General features: G+C 49.6%; 1 protein-coding gene across 3 annotated transcripts in view; it reads left to right on the top strand.

Moving 5' to 3' along the window:
- Positions 1 to 4,140: 4,140 nt before the first annotated feature.
- The window catches only part of KPNB1 (karyopherin subunit beta 1), a 29,576-nt gene continuing 15,405 nt past the window's right edge, over positions 4,141 to 18,311 (top strand). Inside the window, exons 1-7 of one of the 3 annotated variants that reach the window (XM_041402316.1) lie at positions 4,141 to 4,332; positions 8,301 to 8,483; positions 11,674 to 11,874; positions 15,366 to 15,518; positions 16,057 to 16,116; positions 16,218 to 16,307; positions 18,110 to 18,220. In XM_041402316.1, coding sequence (XP_041258250.1) covers positions 11,758 to 11,874; positions 15,366 to 15,518; positions 16,057 to 16,116; positions 16,218 to 16,307; positions 18,110 to 18,220 — 531 coding nt within the window. In that variant the 5' untranslated portion in view covers positions 4,141 to 4,332; positions 8,301 to 8,483; positions 11,674 to 11,757. Of the gene's footprint in view, positions 4,333 to 8,300; positions 8,484 to 9,269; positions 9,505 to 11,673; positions 11,875 to 15,365; positions 15,519 to 16,056; positions 16,117 to 16,217; positions 16,308 to 18,109; positions 18,221 to 18,311 lie in introns of those variants that run through there. The other 2 variants (XM_041402317.1, XM_041402318.1) reach the window with 2 other exon arrangements.

Genomic DNA, 18,311 nt, shown 5'->3' with positions numbered 1-18,311 from the left:
CTTTTTTTTTTTTTGCCCGTGGGGACTGGACCGTGAATGTAGAGTTTAATCGGTTCCTGCTCACACACTCCAAGAATTTGGGAAAATTCTGTTCGGGAAAAAAAAAAAAAAAAAAAAAAAAGGATGCCAAAACAAAAACCCTTCCATAAAGATACAATGCACCTTCTGGAGACTGGTGCATCCCAAAGGAACCCTTTGGGCAGGTGAGGATCTCTCCCACTCTGCCTTCAGCAGACATCAGATACTTCAGGCCTCTGTGCCTGCTTTGTTGAATGCACATATGCTGGTGAATTATTTTTCCTTAATTGTAAATACGTTACTGACATTTTCAAGCAGCTATTGTGAAACAATGTTGATGGCAGTGCCTTTCTGAAAGTTAAAGGAAAAAGCCAAAACCCAACACAAAACTGGAGAAGAATCCTTTGTGAGAAAAACTTAATTTCTACCATTACAATCTAGGTCTGTGATACTCTTGCATAGTACCCTCCTTACCATAGAGTAAGGAGTGTTGTGCTGAGACTTGTCAATAAGATAATCAGCACAGGATTAACAGCAATGTTTATTCTCAGCCCCATCCTTTTTCTTTACTGTCTCAAAGGCCGCTTGGAAGTTAACAGGCCCTTTCTCTTGACAGATGTAAGTCTAAAAAGACTTAGTAAGAATCAGGGTGGGGTTTTTTCTTATAAATATGGGTTCTGAAACAACAACAACAACAAAAAAAAAAATATATCAGCGATTCTGCAGAAAGAGAGAGAGAGAAAAAAAAATACAAAAACACAAAAAAAAAAAAAGAGAGAGAAAAATCTGTAAATATGATAGTAATAAAATAGAGCATAACAAAACTGTGAAACCTCCTCCAGCCTTGTCAGTGGTTACAATATTTAACCCCCTCCCCTTCCCTGACTTTTGGACAGATGTTCTGGTTTTCACCCCCTCCCTCCCCAGAACAAAGCAGGGGTGCTCAGCTCTGAGGTCACGGGGTGAGCTTTGGGGACGTGTCCCTGACCCCTCCCCACCCCAAGGACGGCAGGGTTCCCCTTTCCCTTTTGTGTCACCTCTGAGCAACAAAAATAAACCCCAAAAAGGCCCAAAACGCCCCCGTTGTGTTTGTGCCGGGTCCCCCCGGCCGCTGTCCCTGTGCAGAGCTCGGGCTTGCTCAGGATCCTGCTGAGCCACGCTGACCCCTGAGCTTTGTGCACTTTGGTTTTCTCCCGTTTCCTCCCCGTGCAGGGGACGGGGCTGCCCTGCCCCCTCCAGAGCATCCCCTGCTCCCTCCTCCATCCCCCTGGAAATTGGGTTCTGAAGCCTTAAATCAGTGATGATGATGAAGATGAAGCTGTGCCATCGCCCCCTCCCACAGCAGCGTGGTCCTACTAACCAGCCACCCTCTAATGCACAAAGGTTGGAGTTCCAGCTTTTTATTTTTGGTTTTTCCTCCCTTTTTCCTTGTTTTCTTTAACAGGAATTCGTACTTGGTGTGGCTTAACTGTTAATTTTCTCGGAAGGTCATCAGATTTAACTTGTCAGACTGCTTCCCCTCGAGACATTTTTGTGCTATTGTTTAAAAAAAAAAAAAGATTACAAAAAAAAAACCCAAAAAAAAACCCAACAAAAAAAGTACAAAATAAAAAAAAAAAAAATCTAAAACAGTTGGCGTTAATAAAAATGTCAATGTGAAATTCATGTCCTCACCTTGTGTTCTGTTTGAAGGCTGAGAGGACCCGAAGCTGGGTTTATTGGAGCCTGAAAGGACCCAAAGCTGAGTTTAATTTAAAGCCTGAAAGGACCCAAAGCTGTGAGGGGACAGCCGAGGCCAAGGTGTCACTTGCAGGACCCTCCTGTGCCACTGGGGCTGGCTTTAGGCTGGCAGAGCCCGAGCAGAGCCTGTGTAATCCGAATAAAAACCTCCCCCAGGCCCTCCAGAACTGCCCAGGGCTGAATTCAGCAGAGAAAGGAGACCCAAAGCTGGGTTTAATTTAAAGCCTGAAAGGACCCAAAGCTGAGTTTAATTTAAAGCCTGAAAGGACCCAAAGCTGTGAGGGGACAGCCGAGGCCAAGGTGTCACTTGCAGGACCCTCCTGTGCCACTGGGGCTGGCTTTAGGCTGGCAGAGCCCGAGCAGAGCCTGTGTAATCCGAATAAAAACCTCCCCCAGGCCCTCCAGAACTGCCCAGGGCTGAATTCAGCAGAGAAAGGAAAGAAAAAAACCTAACAGTGAATAAAAAACGGTATTAAAGAGCCAAAGGTGACAGGATACGAGCGTGGAGGCACGGCCAGGGTGGGGAACACCCCGAAAATGGGAATTTCGAGGCTCTGAGCTCGCATTCCCGAGGCTGGGGCTGGCTCGGGAATTTGCCGCTGTCAGCACCAGCCTGGCCCGGGCTGAGCCGCTTCCATTCCGCTCCCTGCACTCGGACAAAACCGAAACAAGCCCGGGGGAGCCGTGTGGGCACAGAAACAAAACCCCGGCAGCGACGGGGCCGGGAGAGCTGGAGCCCCGCGCAAAGGAACTTTGGGATTGGTCTTGTCCACAGGAAATCTTCGTTTTTATAGCGGGAGACAAAGTGATGATGCTGGGGAGAGGGGCAGGACGGGGACAGGAAAGGCTGAGATGGGGCTCAGGGGGTGATTAATTAACGAGGGAATTGCGGTAATTAGCGAGGGAATTGCGGCTGCCACACCCCTGGCAGTGTCCCTGGAGCGCTCCGGACCCGTCCCTGCCCCTGGCACGGGATGAGTTTCAATCTCCTTCCCACCCAAACCATTCCAGGGTTTTGCCCACGGGATTTGGGAGCGTTCCCGGGGGCTGAGGGTCCCACTAGGGACACGGGAGGGATCCAAGGAGGGATCCAGGGATCCATCCACGCCTGGAGAGCCCCCGCTCCCCTCCCTGGCCCTTTCTGTATTCCCTGCAACCCGGATTTTAGGGAAGGATGGGCATTCCCTGTAACCTGGATATTTTTGGGGAATGATGGATACTCCCTGCAACCCGGATTTTTTAGGGAAGGATGGACGTTCCCCATAACGCGGATTTTTTCAGGGAATGCCGGATATTCCCCGGAGCCCTGGGCGCTCCCATTTCCCCAGCAATGAATAAAATCCTCCCCCGGGGCCAGCACGGGCTCTGCTGCACGGAATTCCCCCGGGAACAGCCGCACTCCGTGGGAATCTGGGCTTTGGGAAGGAGCCCTGCGGGCAGCACGGACCTGCCGGGCAGCTCCTGCTCGGCTTCCAGCCGGGAATTGTCCCGGATTGCCCCGCGGGAGGAAGCTCTGGGAGCTGCTCCTCCTCCTCTGCGTGCCCTGGGCCGGGGGATCTCCTCCCAGCCCCGGGATGCAGACAGCTGTTTGCAGCTGGAATGGGATGGCTGGGGCCAGCTGCTCCCGGGGGTTTCTCACTCCAGGGTTTCCCTGGATCACGGAATCCTGGAATGGTTTGGGTGGGAAGCCATGGAATCCCACCCAGGGCCAGGCCAGCCCCCACTGTCCCAGGCTCCAAAGCCCAGGCTCCAGACCCTGCCCTCTCCCCCCGGGCTCCTCCTCCTCCCGAATTCCCGGGGCTCCGTTCCCAGGATCCCGAATCCCCCGGGAGCGAGGGCCGGGCCCAGGGCGGTGCCCGGCTCTGCCGGTGCTCGCAGCGGCGGGCGGGGCCGGGGCCGTGTCCCGGTGATTGCCGCCCGTCCCCGCGGTCACTAATTGCCGTTACGGCCCGTTAATTGTCCCGCCGGGCTCCAGCTGTCCCGTTCTCCCTCTTTCCCTTCCCGTGCCCGCTTCCCTCGGCTGTGCCCGGTGTCACCCGGCTTGGGGACACACCGGCGTGCGGCGGGACCCCGGTGCCCGTCCCGGGGGCACTCGGAGCGCACCGGAGCCGGTGCGGGGCGGTTCTGGAAGCGCTTCCATCCCCCGGTCACCGGCACCGGCCCGGGGGAACATCCCGCTTCTTGCGGGATGCCCGTGCCGGAGCGACTCTGCAGGGCCGGGCGGACACACCCGGGCACACCGGGACACACCTCCGGCCCCGGGACACCGGACACACCCGGGCACACCGGGACACCGGCGCCGGCTCCGCTTCCCGCGGCGCGCCGAGCACGTGGCCCCTCCCAAGCCGGTTCCGGTGCCGGTGCTTGCCGCGGGCGGAGCGTGGGCGGCGGGGGAGGCCGCGGGGCGGGCGGGAACCGTGGCGGCGGGGAGGCTCCCGGGCACGCCGAGGAGCGCGCTCGGCGCCTGAGGGCCCGGGCGGTTGGGCCGCGGCTGACGCCGGTTTCCCCTCCGCAGACTGCTCGGAGCTCGAGGCGGCGCAGAAGTTCCTGGAGCAGGCGGCCATCGAGAACCTGGTGAGCGCTCGGGGCGGCCCCGGGAGCGGCGGGGCCGGCGGCGGTGGCGGGGCCGGCGCTGCCCCGAGCGCTCCGCGGCGGGGACCCCCGGCCGGGCCCGCCGGCCGCTCCCAGCGCCCGCGGGACCCCTGCTCGCTCCTAGTGCCCGCCGCACCCCCGCCCCGTCCGACTGCCCGCTCCTACCGCCCGGCCCTAGCGGCCGCGGGACCCCCGGCCCGTTCTGGCGCCCGCTCCTACGGGACCCGCTCCCAGCCTGCTGTCGGCGGGATCCCTGCCCGGCCCTGCTGCCCGGTTCTAGCGTCCGGTCCTGCTGCCTGTGGGACCCCCGGCCAGCCCTGCTGCCCCGTTGCAGTGCCCTCGGGACCCCTGTCCGGTCCTGCTGCCGGTGCACCGGGACACCGCATCCCCTGGAGCCCCCGGCCGGGCGGGATCGGAGCTTCGGGAGTCTGGGGAGGAGCTCAGGGGCGTCTGCTGGGGAGGGGAGGTTCTGCTGGGCAGGGGGACTTGCACCCCCCGAGGACCTTACATTTGAGGAAGAAAAGAAGTCTGAAAACAGAAAAGAAAGGGGGAACAAAAAGCCCAGAGCCGCGGGTGCAGTGGCCGTGCTGGAGCGGGGGTTCGAGGCTGCTGCTGCTCCAGAAGGGTTTTTGCTTAGTCAAGGTGTGGGGCTGCAGCTCTGGCTGCTCCCTGCAGCGTGGGGAGCCCTGGGGGTGCTGGCTCCCGGTGGCTCGGTGCTGTCCTTGCCACAGCCCCGTTACCACCCCCAAAACTGGCGCCTGTCACCCCGCAGCGCTTCCTGCCCTGGCGGGGAAAGGCACGGAGGTTCTGTGTGTGTGCTCTTGGGAGGAGGCTGAGCTCCCCTCGGCGTCAGCACTGATGCAGCCTTTGTGCTGAACCTCGGTTGTGAGGGAAAACCCTCTGCGTTGGTGCTTGGGGAGCCCCCAGCCGAGCCCGGAGCTCCGGGGCTCTGTGGTCTGAGGGATTTTGGGGTGCTGGGCAGGAGCTGCTCGTGGTCCTGATTTCCAGGTGCTGGGAAGAGCTGGGGGAAATGTGGATTTTCCAAGGTTTCGTTTTTCCTCTCTGCCCTGTGGGGTTACTGCAAGCTTTCATTTTTGCTTTGCTTTGTGAGAGGCAGGGCTGGGTGAGAGCAGAGCTGGGGCTGGCACCAGGGATTTGTGTGGGATGGGGACGTGGAACGGGCCAGGCTGAGTCCTGGAGGAGGATGAGGATGAAGCAGGAGGGCAGGGATGAAGCAGGAGGATGAGGATGTGGAATTCCCACCACAGGATGTGGTCCCTGGGTGGGAAGAGCCTTTCCCAGGAGAGCCCCCGGGGTTTGGGAGCATTCCCAGTTCCCTGCTGGAGCCTCCTGCTCTTCCTCACCTCCCTCCTCCTCCTCTCCACCCCTGACTTAGCCCCTTTTGGTTAATTCATCCCCTTTTGGCTGATTTCTCCCTCTACCTGAGCTGTTCAGGGACATCCCTGCAGGTGGGAGCCAGGTCAGGCACATCTGCCTTCGCTTCATCTCTCAGATCTGGGAGGTTTCTTGTCATTTTTTTTAGCTGAATTTACCCCAAAACCAATGAAAACACAAATTTTCATGCTAACTTTTGGGTGGGAAACCCAAAGATGCTTCTGCACCTGTGAATTTCAGGAGTTTCCTTGTCCAAGGTGGCAGCAACACTTCTGGGCTGTCCTGTGAACTAATTCTGGCTGCTTCCTCCCTAGTGTAAAATCAGAGTTTAAATTCAGTTTGAAATGGTTTAGTGGGGTCTGTCTGTAGGGTTTATTCTATTGCATTAAATTTAGGATATTTCTAATGCCTCACACCCATCCCTTTAAGTTTTCCCCCATTTTTTGACCCCAAATTCTTCAGTTTGAACTTTGAAGAGTTTGAGATGGAACAACTAAAATCAATTTTATTTCAAGAGCTGGACTTGAGCGTTGAAAACCTGGAGTCCAAGGCTCTGGAGTTTGTTCAACTTTTGAATGTTGGGTTAGTTCTAAAAATGGGATTTTGGTGCCCCAAAGTCTTTGTAATTTGGGATTGTTTAAGTAGTTTTTTTAAAGATGTGTTTTAAGATTTCTTAAGAGATTTTAGAAATGGGTTTATTGCAAAAAGGAAGATTTTTAGGAAAATCACATTTTTAATTGGTGTAAAAAGGTTTGGAAAGCAATGCATCTGCTCCCACTATTTTCTAGGAAGTCTTTTCTGAGCAGGCAAAAAGCTTTTGAGGAAAAATATTCAGGAAAAAATAAAACTTCTCTGCTGAGACTTGACTGCAGGGAAGCCTCTGAAATGTGAAGAAATTATAAAAAGGTTTGAAAGAAGAAAAGATTTAAAAATGAAAGGTTTTAGCAAAGGAAGTGGCACCAGTGCCAGGGGGTTTTGTGTGCACTCAGGTGTTTTTTGGGGGGGTTGATCCTCATTTTGGGGGGTTGATCCTCATTTTTAGGGGTTAATTATAATTTTGGGGAGGTTGATCCTCATTTTGAGAGGGTAATCCTCGTTTTGGGGGGTTGATCCTCATTTTTAGGGGTTAATCCTCATTTTGGGGGGTTAATCCTCATTTTGAGGGGTTAATTATAATTTTGGGGAGGTTGATCCTCATTTTGAGAGGTTAATCCTCGTTTTGGGGGGTTGATCCTCATTTTTAGGGGTTAATCCTCATTTTGGGGGGTTAATCCTCATTTTGAGGGGTTAATTATAATTTTTGGGGGGTTGATCCTCATTTTGAGAGGTTAATCCTCGTTTTGGGGGGTTGATCCTCATTTTTAGGGGTTAATCCTCATTTTGGGGGGTTAATCCTCATTTTGAGGGGTTAATTATAATTTTGGGGAGGTTGATCCTCATTTTGAGAGGTTAATCCTCGTTTTGGGGGGTTGATCCTCATTTTTAGGGGTTAATCCTCATTTTGGGGGGTTAATCCTCATTTTGAGGGGTTAATTATAATTTTTGGGGGGTTGATCCTAATTTTTAGGGGTTAATCCTTGTTTTGGGATGTTGATCCTCATTTTTAGGGGTTATTTATCATTTTGGGGGGGTTGATCCTCGTTTTGGGGGGTTAATCCTCATTTTTAGGGGTTAATCCTCGTTTTGGAGGGGTTGATCCTCATTTTGAGGGGTTAATTATCATTTTGGGGGGGTTGATCCTCGTTTTGGGGGGTTGATCCTCATTTTTAGGGGTTAATTATCATTTTTGGGGGGTTGATCCTCGTTTTTGGGGGGTTAATCCTCATTTTTAGGGGTTAATCCTCGTTTTGGGGGGTTAATCCTCATTTTGAGGGGTTAATCCTCATTTTGGGGGGTCGATCCTCGTTTTGGGGGGTTGATCCTCATTTTGAGGGGTCGATCCTCGTTTTGGGGGGTTGATCCTCATTTTGAGGGGTTATTCATCATTTTGGGGGGGTTGATCCTCACATTTTGGGGGGGTTGATCCTCGTTTTGGGGGGTTGATCCTCATTTTTAGGGGTTATTCATCATTTTGGGGGGTTGATCCTCGTTTTAGGGGGGTTAATCCTCATTTTTAGGGGTTATTCATCATTTTGGGGGGGTTGATCCTCATTTTGGGGGGTTAATCCTCGTTTTGAGGGGTTATTCATCACTGTGATCAGCAGAGAGTTCGGAGTGTCAGGAATCAGAGATTCCACCTTTTCCCAGCCCCAGTTCGGGTGTGGAATCACCAAAACCACGAGCAGGGCACTCCTCCTTAATTCCCACCCAGAAAATCCATTTTCTGCCCCATAAATCCATCGATTTAAAGGAATCCCCGGGGCAGGCAGGAGCAGGGAAGGTAAGCGGGCTCCGCTGTCGGCTCTCAGGAAATCCCACGGCCGGCAGAGGCTCGGAGCTGGCGGCGCTTCCCGTGAGGAGCTTAGCCCTAATCTGGGCACAGATCCGGCCGGGGGGGCTCGGGGGGCTCGGGCCCTGCCCTGGGGGCGCCGGGGCTGACCCCGCTGTCTCCCCAGCCGACCTTCCTGGTGGAACTGTCCAAAGTGCTGGCCAACCCCGGGAACAGCCAGGTCGCGCGCGTGGCCGCGGGGCTGCAGATCAAGAACTCGCTGACCTCCAAGGACCCCGACATCAAGGCCCAGTACCAGCAGAGATGGCTGGCCATCGACGCCAACGCCCGCAGGGAGGTCAAGAACTTCGTAAGTGCTGGGCTTCCTCCTCCTCTTGCCCCCCGTTTCCTCCTTGGCAGGGCTCGGCGGGCAGCGTCGCCCGTGGTTTTCCAATCCTCGTTTTGGGGGGTTAATCCTCATTTTTAGGGGTTATTTATCATTTTGGGGGGGTTGATCCTCGTTTTGGGGGGTTGATCCTCATTTTTAGGGGTTAATTATCATTTTTGGGGGGTTGATCCTCGTTTTTGGGGGGTTAATCCTCATTTTTAGGGGTTAATCCTCGTTTTGGGGGGTTGATCATCATTTTGGGGGGTTAATCCTCATTTTGAGGGGTTAATCCTCATTTTGGGGGGTCGATCCTCGTTTTGGGGGGTTGATCCTCATTTTGAGGGGTCGATCCTCGTTTTGGGGGGTTGATCCTCATTTTGAGGGGTTATTCATCATTTTGGGGGGGTTGATCCTCATTTTGGGGGGTTAATCCTCGTTTTGAGGGGTTATTCATCACTGTGATCAGCAGAGAGTTCGGAATGTCAGGAATCAGAGATTCCTCCTTTTCCCAGCCCCAGTTCGGCTGTGGAATCACCGAAACCACGAGCAGGGCACTCCTCCTTAATTCCCACCCAGAAAATCCATTTTCTGCCCCATAAATCCATCGATTTAAAGGAATCCCCGGGGCAGGCAGGAGCAGGGAAGGTAAGCGGGCTCCGCTGTCGGCTCTCAGGAAATCCCACGGCCGGCAGAGGCTCGGAGCTGGCGGCGCTTCCCGTGAGGAGCTTAGCCCTAATCTGGGCACAGATCCGGCCGGGGGGGCTCGGGGGGCTCGGGCCCTGCCCTGGGGGCGCCGGGGCTGACCCCGCTGTCTCCCCAGCCGACCTTCCTGGTGGAACTGTCCAAAGTGCTGGCCAACCCCGGGAACAGCCAGGTCGCGCGCGTGGCCGCGGGGCTGCAGATCAAGAACTCGCTGACCTCCAAGGACCCCGACATCAAGGCCCAGTACCAGCAGAGATGGCTGGCCATCGACGCCAACGCCCGCAGGGAGGTCAAGAACTTCGTAAGTGCTGGGCTTCCTCCTCCTCTTGCCCCCGTTTCCTCCTTGGCAGGGCTCGGCGGGCAGCGTCGCCCGTGGTTTTCCACCTGAAAGGGCTTCTCCTGGTCCCTGGAGCAGCAGCAGCTGCTCGGTTCTGGGAGTTGGTTTCATCTGGATGAGTTTTGGGGTGGAATTTGGGCAAATGTCTTCCCCCAAAAGTTGGTTGAGTGCTGGAACAGCTCCCTGCAGAATGGTGGTGATCACAAAGCTGCCAGAGCTCCGGGAATTTGGGGTTGGATTTGTTGAGTTGGATTTTGGGGTTTCCTCCAGAGGTGTTGTGGCACTGGCACAGCTCCCCGTGATCCCAAACCCTGCAGAGCTGCAGGAATGTTTGGGCAGCGCTGCCAGGGGTGCCCGGGGGGGATTTTGGGGTGTCCTGCAGGGATGGGAGCTGGGCTGGGTGATCCCTGTGGGTCCCTTCCAGCTCAGGAGGTTGTGGGGTTTGGGGAAGGGTGTGGTGGGACAGGGGAGGGTGGTTCTGAAGTGGAAGAGGGTTGGTTTGGATGAGCTGGAAGGAAGAAGTTTTGGCAGTGAGGGTGTAAAAGCCTGCAGGGATTTCCCAGAGCAGCTGGGGCTGCCCCTGGATCCCTGGCAGTGCCCCAGGCCAGGCTGGAGCCTGGGCTTTGGAGCCTGGGACAGTGGGGGCTGGCCTGGCCCTGGGTGGGATTTCAGGTCCTTCCCACCCAAACCATTCCAGGATTCCATGGTTTCCCCTGCAGCTGGGCTGGGCATTGATTTTTCTGCAGGAAATGCTTTTTGAGGAAGATTTTTCTTCCCTTTCTGAGGAAGAGCTTCCCCAAGTGCTCTCAAGTCCCCATCAACACCTTTGAACTGACTCTGAACAGCGTTCACATGAGGCCCAGGAAGTTTTAAAAGTGGAAAATGGGGAAAAAAATACAAATTCCAGATAGAAAATGAATAAAAATTCATGTGTTTTCCTGCGGATGCTTTTTGCCCTGTGCCAGCTGGAGTTCAGAGCCTGCAGGGACAGAAGTGGTGGCTCAGTGATTTGTTGTTGTTTTTTTTTTTGGCTGATGGGAGCAAAAAATGGTGCTGGGATTTGTGCAGTGCTCAGTGACTGATTCAGCTCGGCCCTGAGCTTTACATTTATTTTTTGTGTGTGTTAATTGAATCTCTGTCAATAATCCCAGAACTGTTTGGCTTGGGAGAACCTCCACTTTCCCTCTCCCAGGGTGCTCCAAGCCCAGCCCAGCCTGCCCTGCACCTTGCAGGGATCAGGGGCTGCCGCATCAGGGGTGAATTTGGGTGAGAGATGATGGGGCACCTTGGATCCTTTATTTCCATGGAATTGTACTGGCACCAGGAGCTGTCCTTGTGCTCTGGAATTGAACAGTTTGCTGCTGTTCTCAACATCAAAAATCCAGCATTTAGGTGGAAACTTGGAAAAGGAAGGCGTGGGACTGGAAATGCTGATAAAATGCATCCCAGTCCCTCCAGTTGTGAGAGGAAATGTTGATGTGTAACTGGAAATGCTGAAAAAATTAATCCTCATCTCTTTGTTTTTTAAAGAAAGTTTTATTGGTGTGTAACCAAAAATGCTGGGAAAATGCAAATCCCTTCCTCTATTTTTTGTAGAAAATATTATTGGTGTTCAAGTGGAAATTACCAAAAAAAAGCATTTCACTGTCTATTTTTTTTTAAAAGTTATTGGTGTATAACTGGGAATAGGGAAAAAAATTCATCCCGTGTCCCTCCGTTTTTTGTAGAAAGTTATTGGCGTATAACTACAGATGATGGGAAAGTGCAAACCACTGTGTTTGTTAAAGAAAATTTAATTAGCGTATAAGAGGAAAAGCTGAAAAAATCTTTCCCACTCCCTCCCATTTTTTAAGGAAAAGTTCCCAAAGTCCACCACCAAAAATCTCCCTGATCAATCCCAATACCCAACAAAATCACCCAGATGATTTTGGCCTTAAAAAATTTGCTTTTTGGGGTGAACTCAGCCCCGATTTGTTCAACCTTTCCCACGTCCCTTTACCATGGGAGACCCAGAAATCCTGGCTGGACTCCTGGCATCCGCAGCGCGGTTTTTGCAGAGGAGCCCGAGGGATTTCTGGGGAGAGCTGGGGTGGGGTCCCTGGGGTGCTCTGCTGAGCCCCCCTGGCCGTGCAGGTGCTGCAGACGCTGGGCACGGAGACGTACCGGCCCAGCTCGGCGTCGCAGTGCGTGGCCGGCATCGCCTGCGCAGAGATCCCCATGAACCAGTGGCCGGAGCTGATCCCGCAGCTGGTGGCCAACGTCACCAACCAGCACAGCACCGAGCACATGAAGGAGTCCACGCTCGAGGCCATCGGCTACATCTGCCAGGACATCGTGAGTGCGGCACCGCGGGCTCGGGGTGCGCGGCGTGGGATGGCTTGGGTTCCTTGGCTTGGGTTGGGTTTGTTGGGTTGGATTCGTTGGGTTCCTTGGGTTGGGTTCCTTGGGTTGGGTTCCTTGGGTTCATTGGGTTGGGTTCCTTGGGTTCGTTGGATTGGGTTTGTTGGGTTCGTTGGGTTGGGTTCGTTGGGTTGGGTTCCTTGGGTTCGTTGGGTTGGGTTTGTTTGGTTCGTTGGGTTGGGTTCTTTGGGTTGGGTTTTGGTTTGGTTTGCTGGGATCTTTGGGTTGGGTTTTGGTTGGGTTTGCTGGGTTCTTTGGGTTGGGTTTTGGGTTGTTTTGCTGGGTTCTTTGGGTTGGGTTTTGGTTTGGTTTGCTGGGTTCTTTGGGTTGGGTTTTGGTTTGGTTTGCTGGGTTCTGTGGGTTGGGTTTTTGGTTTGCTGGGTTCTGTGGGTTGGGTTTTGGTTTGGTTTGCTGGGTTCTTTGGGTTGGATTTTGGGTTGGAAGGGTTCCGGGGTGTGGGTCTGCAGCACGACGTCAGACGGGTTGGAGACCATGCCGGGGTTGGGTTGGGTTTGTTGGGTTGGGTTGGTTGGGGTGGGTTGGGTTTGTTGGGTTGGGTTGGTTGGGGTGGGTTGGGTTTGTTGGGTTGGGTTGGTTGGGGTGGGTTGGGTTTGTTGGGTTGGGTTGGTTGGGGTGGGTTGGGTTTGTTGGGTTGGGTTGGTTGGGGTGGGTTGGGTTTGTTGGGTTGGGTTGGTTGGGGTGGGTTGGGTTTGTTGGGTTGGGTTGGTTGGGTTGGGTTGGGTTTGTTGGGTTGGGTTTTGGTTTGGTTTGCTGGGTTCTTTGGGTTGGGTTTTGGGTTGGAAGGGTTCCGAGGTGCAGGTCTGCAGCACGACGTCGGACGGGTTGGAGACGTGCTGGGGTTGGGTTGGGTTTGTTGGGTTGGGTTGATTGGGTTGGGTTGGGTTGGATTTTGGGTTGGAGTTTTTTGGATTTTTGGGTTGGAAGGGTTCCCAGGTGTGGGTCTGTAGCGTGGCATGGGACAGGTGGTTTGGTTTGCTGGGTTCTTTGGGTTGGGTTTTGGGTTGGTTTGCTGGGTTTGTTGGGTTGGGTTTTGGTTTGGTTTGCTGGGTTCTTTGGGTTGGGTTTTGGGTTGGAAGGGTTCCGAGGTGCAGGTCTGCAGCACGACGTCGGACGGGTTGGAGACGTGCTGGGGTTGGGTTGGGTTTGTTGGGTTGGGTTGATTGGGTTGGGTTGGGTTGGATTTTGGGTTGGAGTTTTTTGGATTTTTGGGTTGGAAGGGTTCCCAGGTGTGGGTCTGTAGCGTGGCATGGGACAGGTCGGAGACGTGCCAGGATTGGGTTGGGTTTGTTTGGTTGGGTTGGGTTTGCTGGGTTCTTAGGGTTGGGTTTTGGGTTGGAGTTTTTTGGATTCTTTGGGTTGGAGTTTTTTGCATTTTGGGTTGGATTCTTTGGGTTGCATTTTGGGTTGGGTTGGTTCTTGGGTTGAAGTTTTTTGGATTCTTTGTCTTGGATTCTTTGGGATGGGGTTTTTGGGTTGAAGTTTTTTGGATTTGTTGGGTTTAGGATTGCATTCTTTAGGTTGGTCTGTTTTGGTTGGATTTTGGACTGGGGCTTTTAAGTTGGATTTTTTTGTTTTTGAAGGATTCCCAGGAGACTTTTATGGTCTTGGGCTTTCCCAGTCTTAAGGAATTCCTGATTTCCTGGAGATTTTTATGACCCTGGAGGGAATTCCCTGACTTCCAGGAGAATTTTATGATCCTGGAGGGCTTTCCTGACCTCAGTTCCTAACTTCCAGGAGACTTGAAAATTATCCTGGAGAACTCTCCTGACCTCAAGGATTCCCAGGAAACTTTGATGCTCCTGGAGAGCTTTCCCAGCCTTAAGGAATTCCTGATTTCCAGGAGATTTTTAGGGCTCGGGAGGGATTCCCTGATTTCCAGGAGATTTTTAGGGCTCTGGAGGGATTCCCTGATTTCCAGGAGACTTTTCCCCCTGCTGGCAGCTCCAGGCAGGTTCCTGGAAGGCCTGGCCTCCTTTCCCACCCCAATCCAGGTCACCGTTCCTGAAGGGAATTCGGAGGCTCCGTGTCCCCGCGGGGCTGAGGGAAAAGCTCAGCTCAGCTCCTCATCCCAGAGAAACTGGGACCAGCCCTGGATCCTCCCGAATTCCCTCTGCCAGGGCAGCCCTGCTGGGGCTGGGCCAGGAGATCTGCCTTTGGAGGGAATATTTCACTTTTTGAGGGAACATTTCACTTTTTGAGGGAACGTTCCCCTTTATATGGGAATATTTCACTTTTTGAGGGAATATTTTGCTTTTTGAGGGAATATTTCGCTTTTTTAGGGAATATTTCGCTTTTTGAGGGAATATTTCACTTTTTGAGGGAATATTTCGCTTTTTGAGGGAATATTTCACTTTTTGAGGGAATATTTTGCTTTTTGAGGGAATATTTTGCTCTTTGAGGCAACTTCCATAAAATGTCCCTTGCATTTACCAGGAATTTGCAAAATTTGCTGTGAATTTCTTGGGAAACTCTGACCTGCCACTGAAAAATGGGAGCTGCTTTTTTGGGATTTGATTCCCTGCTGGAATCTCAGTGCAGAGATGCAGGAGCAGAAATCCTGTGTTTGTGGCTTTTATCTGGATTTTGTTTTCAAGGGCTTGGTTTCACTGAGGAGAAGAACAAAATAAAAGGAAATCTGGTTGTGACAAATCCCCGGAATTCTGGAGGATTTTTCCTCCTTTTTTTGTGGATTTTTTGGCCGAATTTGCTCATTGAAATATTTATATTTAAAATCCCTCCTTGGAGTTTAACAGAAGTGACAGAGTTTGGGAATCTCAGATCCATCAGCTGGGTGTACCATGGATTAAAATTGAGTTTTTAGTGCTTGTTCACAACTTCATTCTTCAAACCTTGGGGGTTTCACAGTTATTTAATATTTAATATTTAATATTTAATATTTAAAGATTTAATTGTTTAACATTTTCTGGCCTTGCTGCAGGTTCAGGCACTGCAATTTCTGTTCTGTGTGTGAAAAAAATGGGAAAACTTACAACTCCAAGTCTCTGCCCAATCCATAAATTATTTGGAAATCAACATTTTTTTATCTTTTTATGAATGAAGACAAATCCTGGAGTTTGTGTGTTCATATCTGCTGCAGTGGGATTTATTTGGCATTTTTCACTGGGTTTTCTGGAGGATTTGTGCTCAGTTCAGGCTTCTCCTTCCCATCCCAGGTGCTGCAGGAATTCCTTGGATTTCCTGGTTTGTCCTGAAATTTTCCAGGACTTTTATTTGTAGATTCTGGCCAAAAAATCCCTTTTTATCTGTAGATCCTACTGCTTGAAAACATGGAAAAATCTATTTAAATATTCTTTTTAATCTATTTAAATCATAAATAAAACTTAAAAATCTATTTAAATCATACATAACCTTATCCAGATTTTTTTTTTAATTTTTTTTTTCAGGATCCAGAGCAGCTCCAGGACAAATCCAATGAAATCCTGACTGCCATAATCCAGGGAATGAGAAAGGAGGAGCCCAGCAACAATGTGAAGCTTGCAGCTACCAACGCACTCCTGAACTCTTTGGAATTCACCAAAGCAAACTTCGACAAAGAGGTGAGGAAAAGCCAGAAAAAACCCCAAAATCCCAAAATCTGGGGGTGGGCCTGCAGGGGAGCTGCTGATCCACGGTCAGTGATGAGGGTTCATGCACCACGCTGAGTTTTGATGGATAAATCCTGTGCAGTCTGAGACTTGGATCAGGGAGGGCAGCTGGCACCTCTTATTCCTTTTTTCCCTTTTATTTCCTTTTTTTCCCTCTTTTTTTTCTTAAGAAATTGCTGAAATAATTCAGGCACCAGCAGGATTTTAATTCTGAAGTTCTGCTGTGTCTTTTTTGGACAGCCTTGAAATGGAAGTTTTGGATTCCCAGTTTGGGGGGAAAAAACACTTCAATTTTGGGGAAGAAAAAACCCACTCCAATTCTGGGGGGAAAATATTCCCATTTTGGTAAAAAATGGTTTAAAATGGAGCAGGGAGTGGTGCCCTGTGCCTGTGCTGGTCCAGACTGAATTCACCCTCCCTGGGAAGCCTTTGCAAGCTTCAATTCTTCTTTAAACTCCTTTTAATATCCTTTTATTTCTCTTTTTCTCAGTCTGAAAGGCACTTTATTATGCAAGTAGTCTGTGAAGCCACACAGTGTCCAGACACAAGGGTGAGTAAATTGAGAATTCCCTTCCTGGGGAGTCTCTGCCTGCCAAAAATACATCAAAAATAAGAAAGTGGTGTGAAACTGGGCGTTTTTCTGTGCCCCAGGTACGAGTGGCTGCCTTACAGAACCTGGTGAAGATAATGTCCCTTTATTACCAATATATGGAGACCTACATGGGGCCTGCCCTCTTTGCTGTGAGTGGTTCAGATTTCATTTAAAAACAATTTTATTGTTATTTATAAAGTCATTTATTCGTTTATAATTAATATGTAATAGTGTATTAATATGTCTACATTAAAGTAATATATTCCTATAACAATATTTATATATTTGTAAGTTAATATTATATGTTAATGATGTGTAAGTAATATATTAAATAGGTTAACATAGAAAAATTATTCCTTTATAATAGATAAATGAAATTTATTTCTAATTCTCACATTTGTGCCTCTGATTTCCCCCTGTTTGTATTTATTTTTCTCATATTTTTAGCTTTTCTCCCTATGTTTTTATTGGAATTTATTTCTCTCTATTTATGGTAATAATTATTTATCAGGTTTTCCTCTTCTTGTATTTCCCCCCATTTGTACTTTTATTTTCAGGTTTATTTCTGATTTCTCCCCACTTGAATTTATGTTTTGCACTTTTTTTGGCTGATCTCCCTGTGTTTATACTGATATTTATTTTCCTGATTTTCCTCTATTTATATTTATATTTCTGTGGTTTCCCCCATTTTTCTTTCTCATATTTATTTCTCTGCTCTCTCTCTATTTCCATTGGTATTTCTCACGTTTATTTCTGTGATTTTCCTTTGTTTCTATTTGTATTTCTCATATCTATTTCTCATATTTATTTCTATGCTTTTCCCTTACTTATATTTGTATTTTTTGTATTTATTTCTCTGTTTTTCCCCTACTTATATTTGTATTTTTTGTTCTCTGCTTTTCCCTTACTTATATTTGTATTTTTTGTATTTATTTCTCTGATTTTCACTTATTTATATTTGTATTTTTTGTAGTTATTTCTCTGCTCTTCCCTTACTTATATTTGTATTTTTTGTATTTATTTCTCTGTTTTTCCCCTACTTATATTTGTATTTTTTGTTCTCTGCTTTTCCCTTACTTATATTTGTATTTTTTGTATTTATTTCTATGCTTTTCCCTTACTTATATTTGTATTTTTTGTATTTATTTCTCTGTTTTTCCCCTACTTATATTTGTATTTTTTGTTCTCTGCTTTTCCCTTACTTATATTTGTATTTTTTGTATTTATTTCTCTGATTTTCACTTATTTATATTTGTATTTTTTGTAGTTATTTCTCTGCTCTTCCCTTACTTATATTTGTATTTTTTGTATTCTCTGATTTTCCCTTACTCATATTTGTATTTTTTGTATTTATTTCTCTGATTTTCCCTTACTTATATTTGTATTTTTTGTATTCTCTGATTTTCCCTTACTCATTTTTGTATTTTTTGTATTTATTTCTCTGATTTTCCCTTACTCATATTTGTATTTTTTGTATTTATTTTTCTGATTTTCCCATATTTATATTTGTATTTTTTGTATTTATTTCTCTGATTTTCCCTTACTTATATTTGTATTTTTTGTATTTATTTCTCTGATTTTCCCTTACTCATATTTGTATTTTTTGTATTTATTTCTCTGATTTTCCCTTACTTATATTTCTCATATTTGTTCCTCTGCTCTCTCTGTATTATATTGCTATTTCTCACATTTATTTCCCAAATCTCCCTCAATTTCCATTTCCCATTTTCATTTCTCCGAATGCCACCTCTTTAAAAACTTCCATTCCTGATTTTCCTTTGGGAAATCCCACTCCCTAAAAAAATCCCTAAACCCCATCCTTGGGATCCCAGATGGGACAGAGCCCCAGTCTGAGGCGCTCAGACGGGGGACACGAGGTGGTTTGTGCTTTCCCCCGGGATGGGCCGGGTGGTCCCGGGGGTCCCTCCCTGAACCCCCTGTGTGCCCGCAGATCACCATCGAGGCCATGAAGAGCGACATCGACGAGGTGGCGCTGCAGGGCATCGAGTTCTGGTCCAACGTGTGCGACGAGGAGATGGACCTGGCCATCGAGGCCTCCGAGGTGGGCTGGCCTGGCAGCACTCCTGCCCCTGGGCACCCTGGGGGTGGCACTCCTGCCTGGGCACCCTGGGATTGGCATTCCTGCCTGGGCA

Source organism: Onychostruthus taczanowskii, unplaced genomic scaffold, assembly GCF_017590055.1.
Source record: "Onychostruthus taczanowskii isolate IOZ18803 unplaced genomic scaffold, ASM1759005v1 scaffold197, whole genome shotgun sequence".
Taxonomy (NCBI): Eukaryota; Metazoa; Chordata; class Aves; order Passeriformes; family Passeridae; genus Onychostruthus; species Onychostruthus taczanowskii.
The sequence above is the reverse complement of the archived record's forward strand: the minus strand, read 5'-3'. Positions and strand labels throughout refer to the sequence as shown.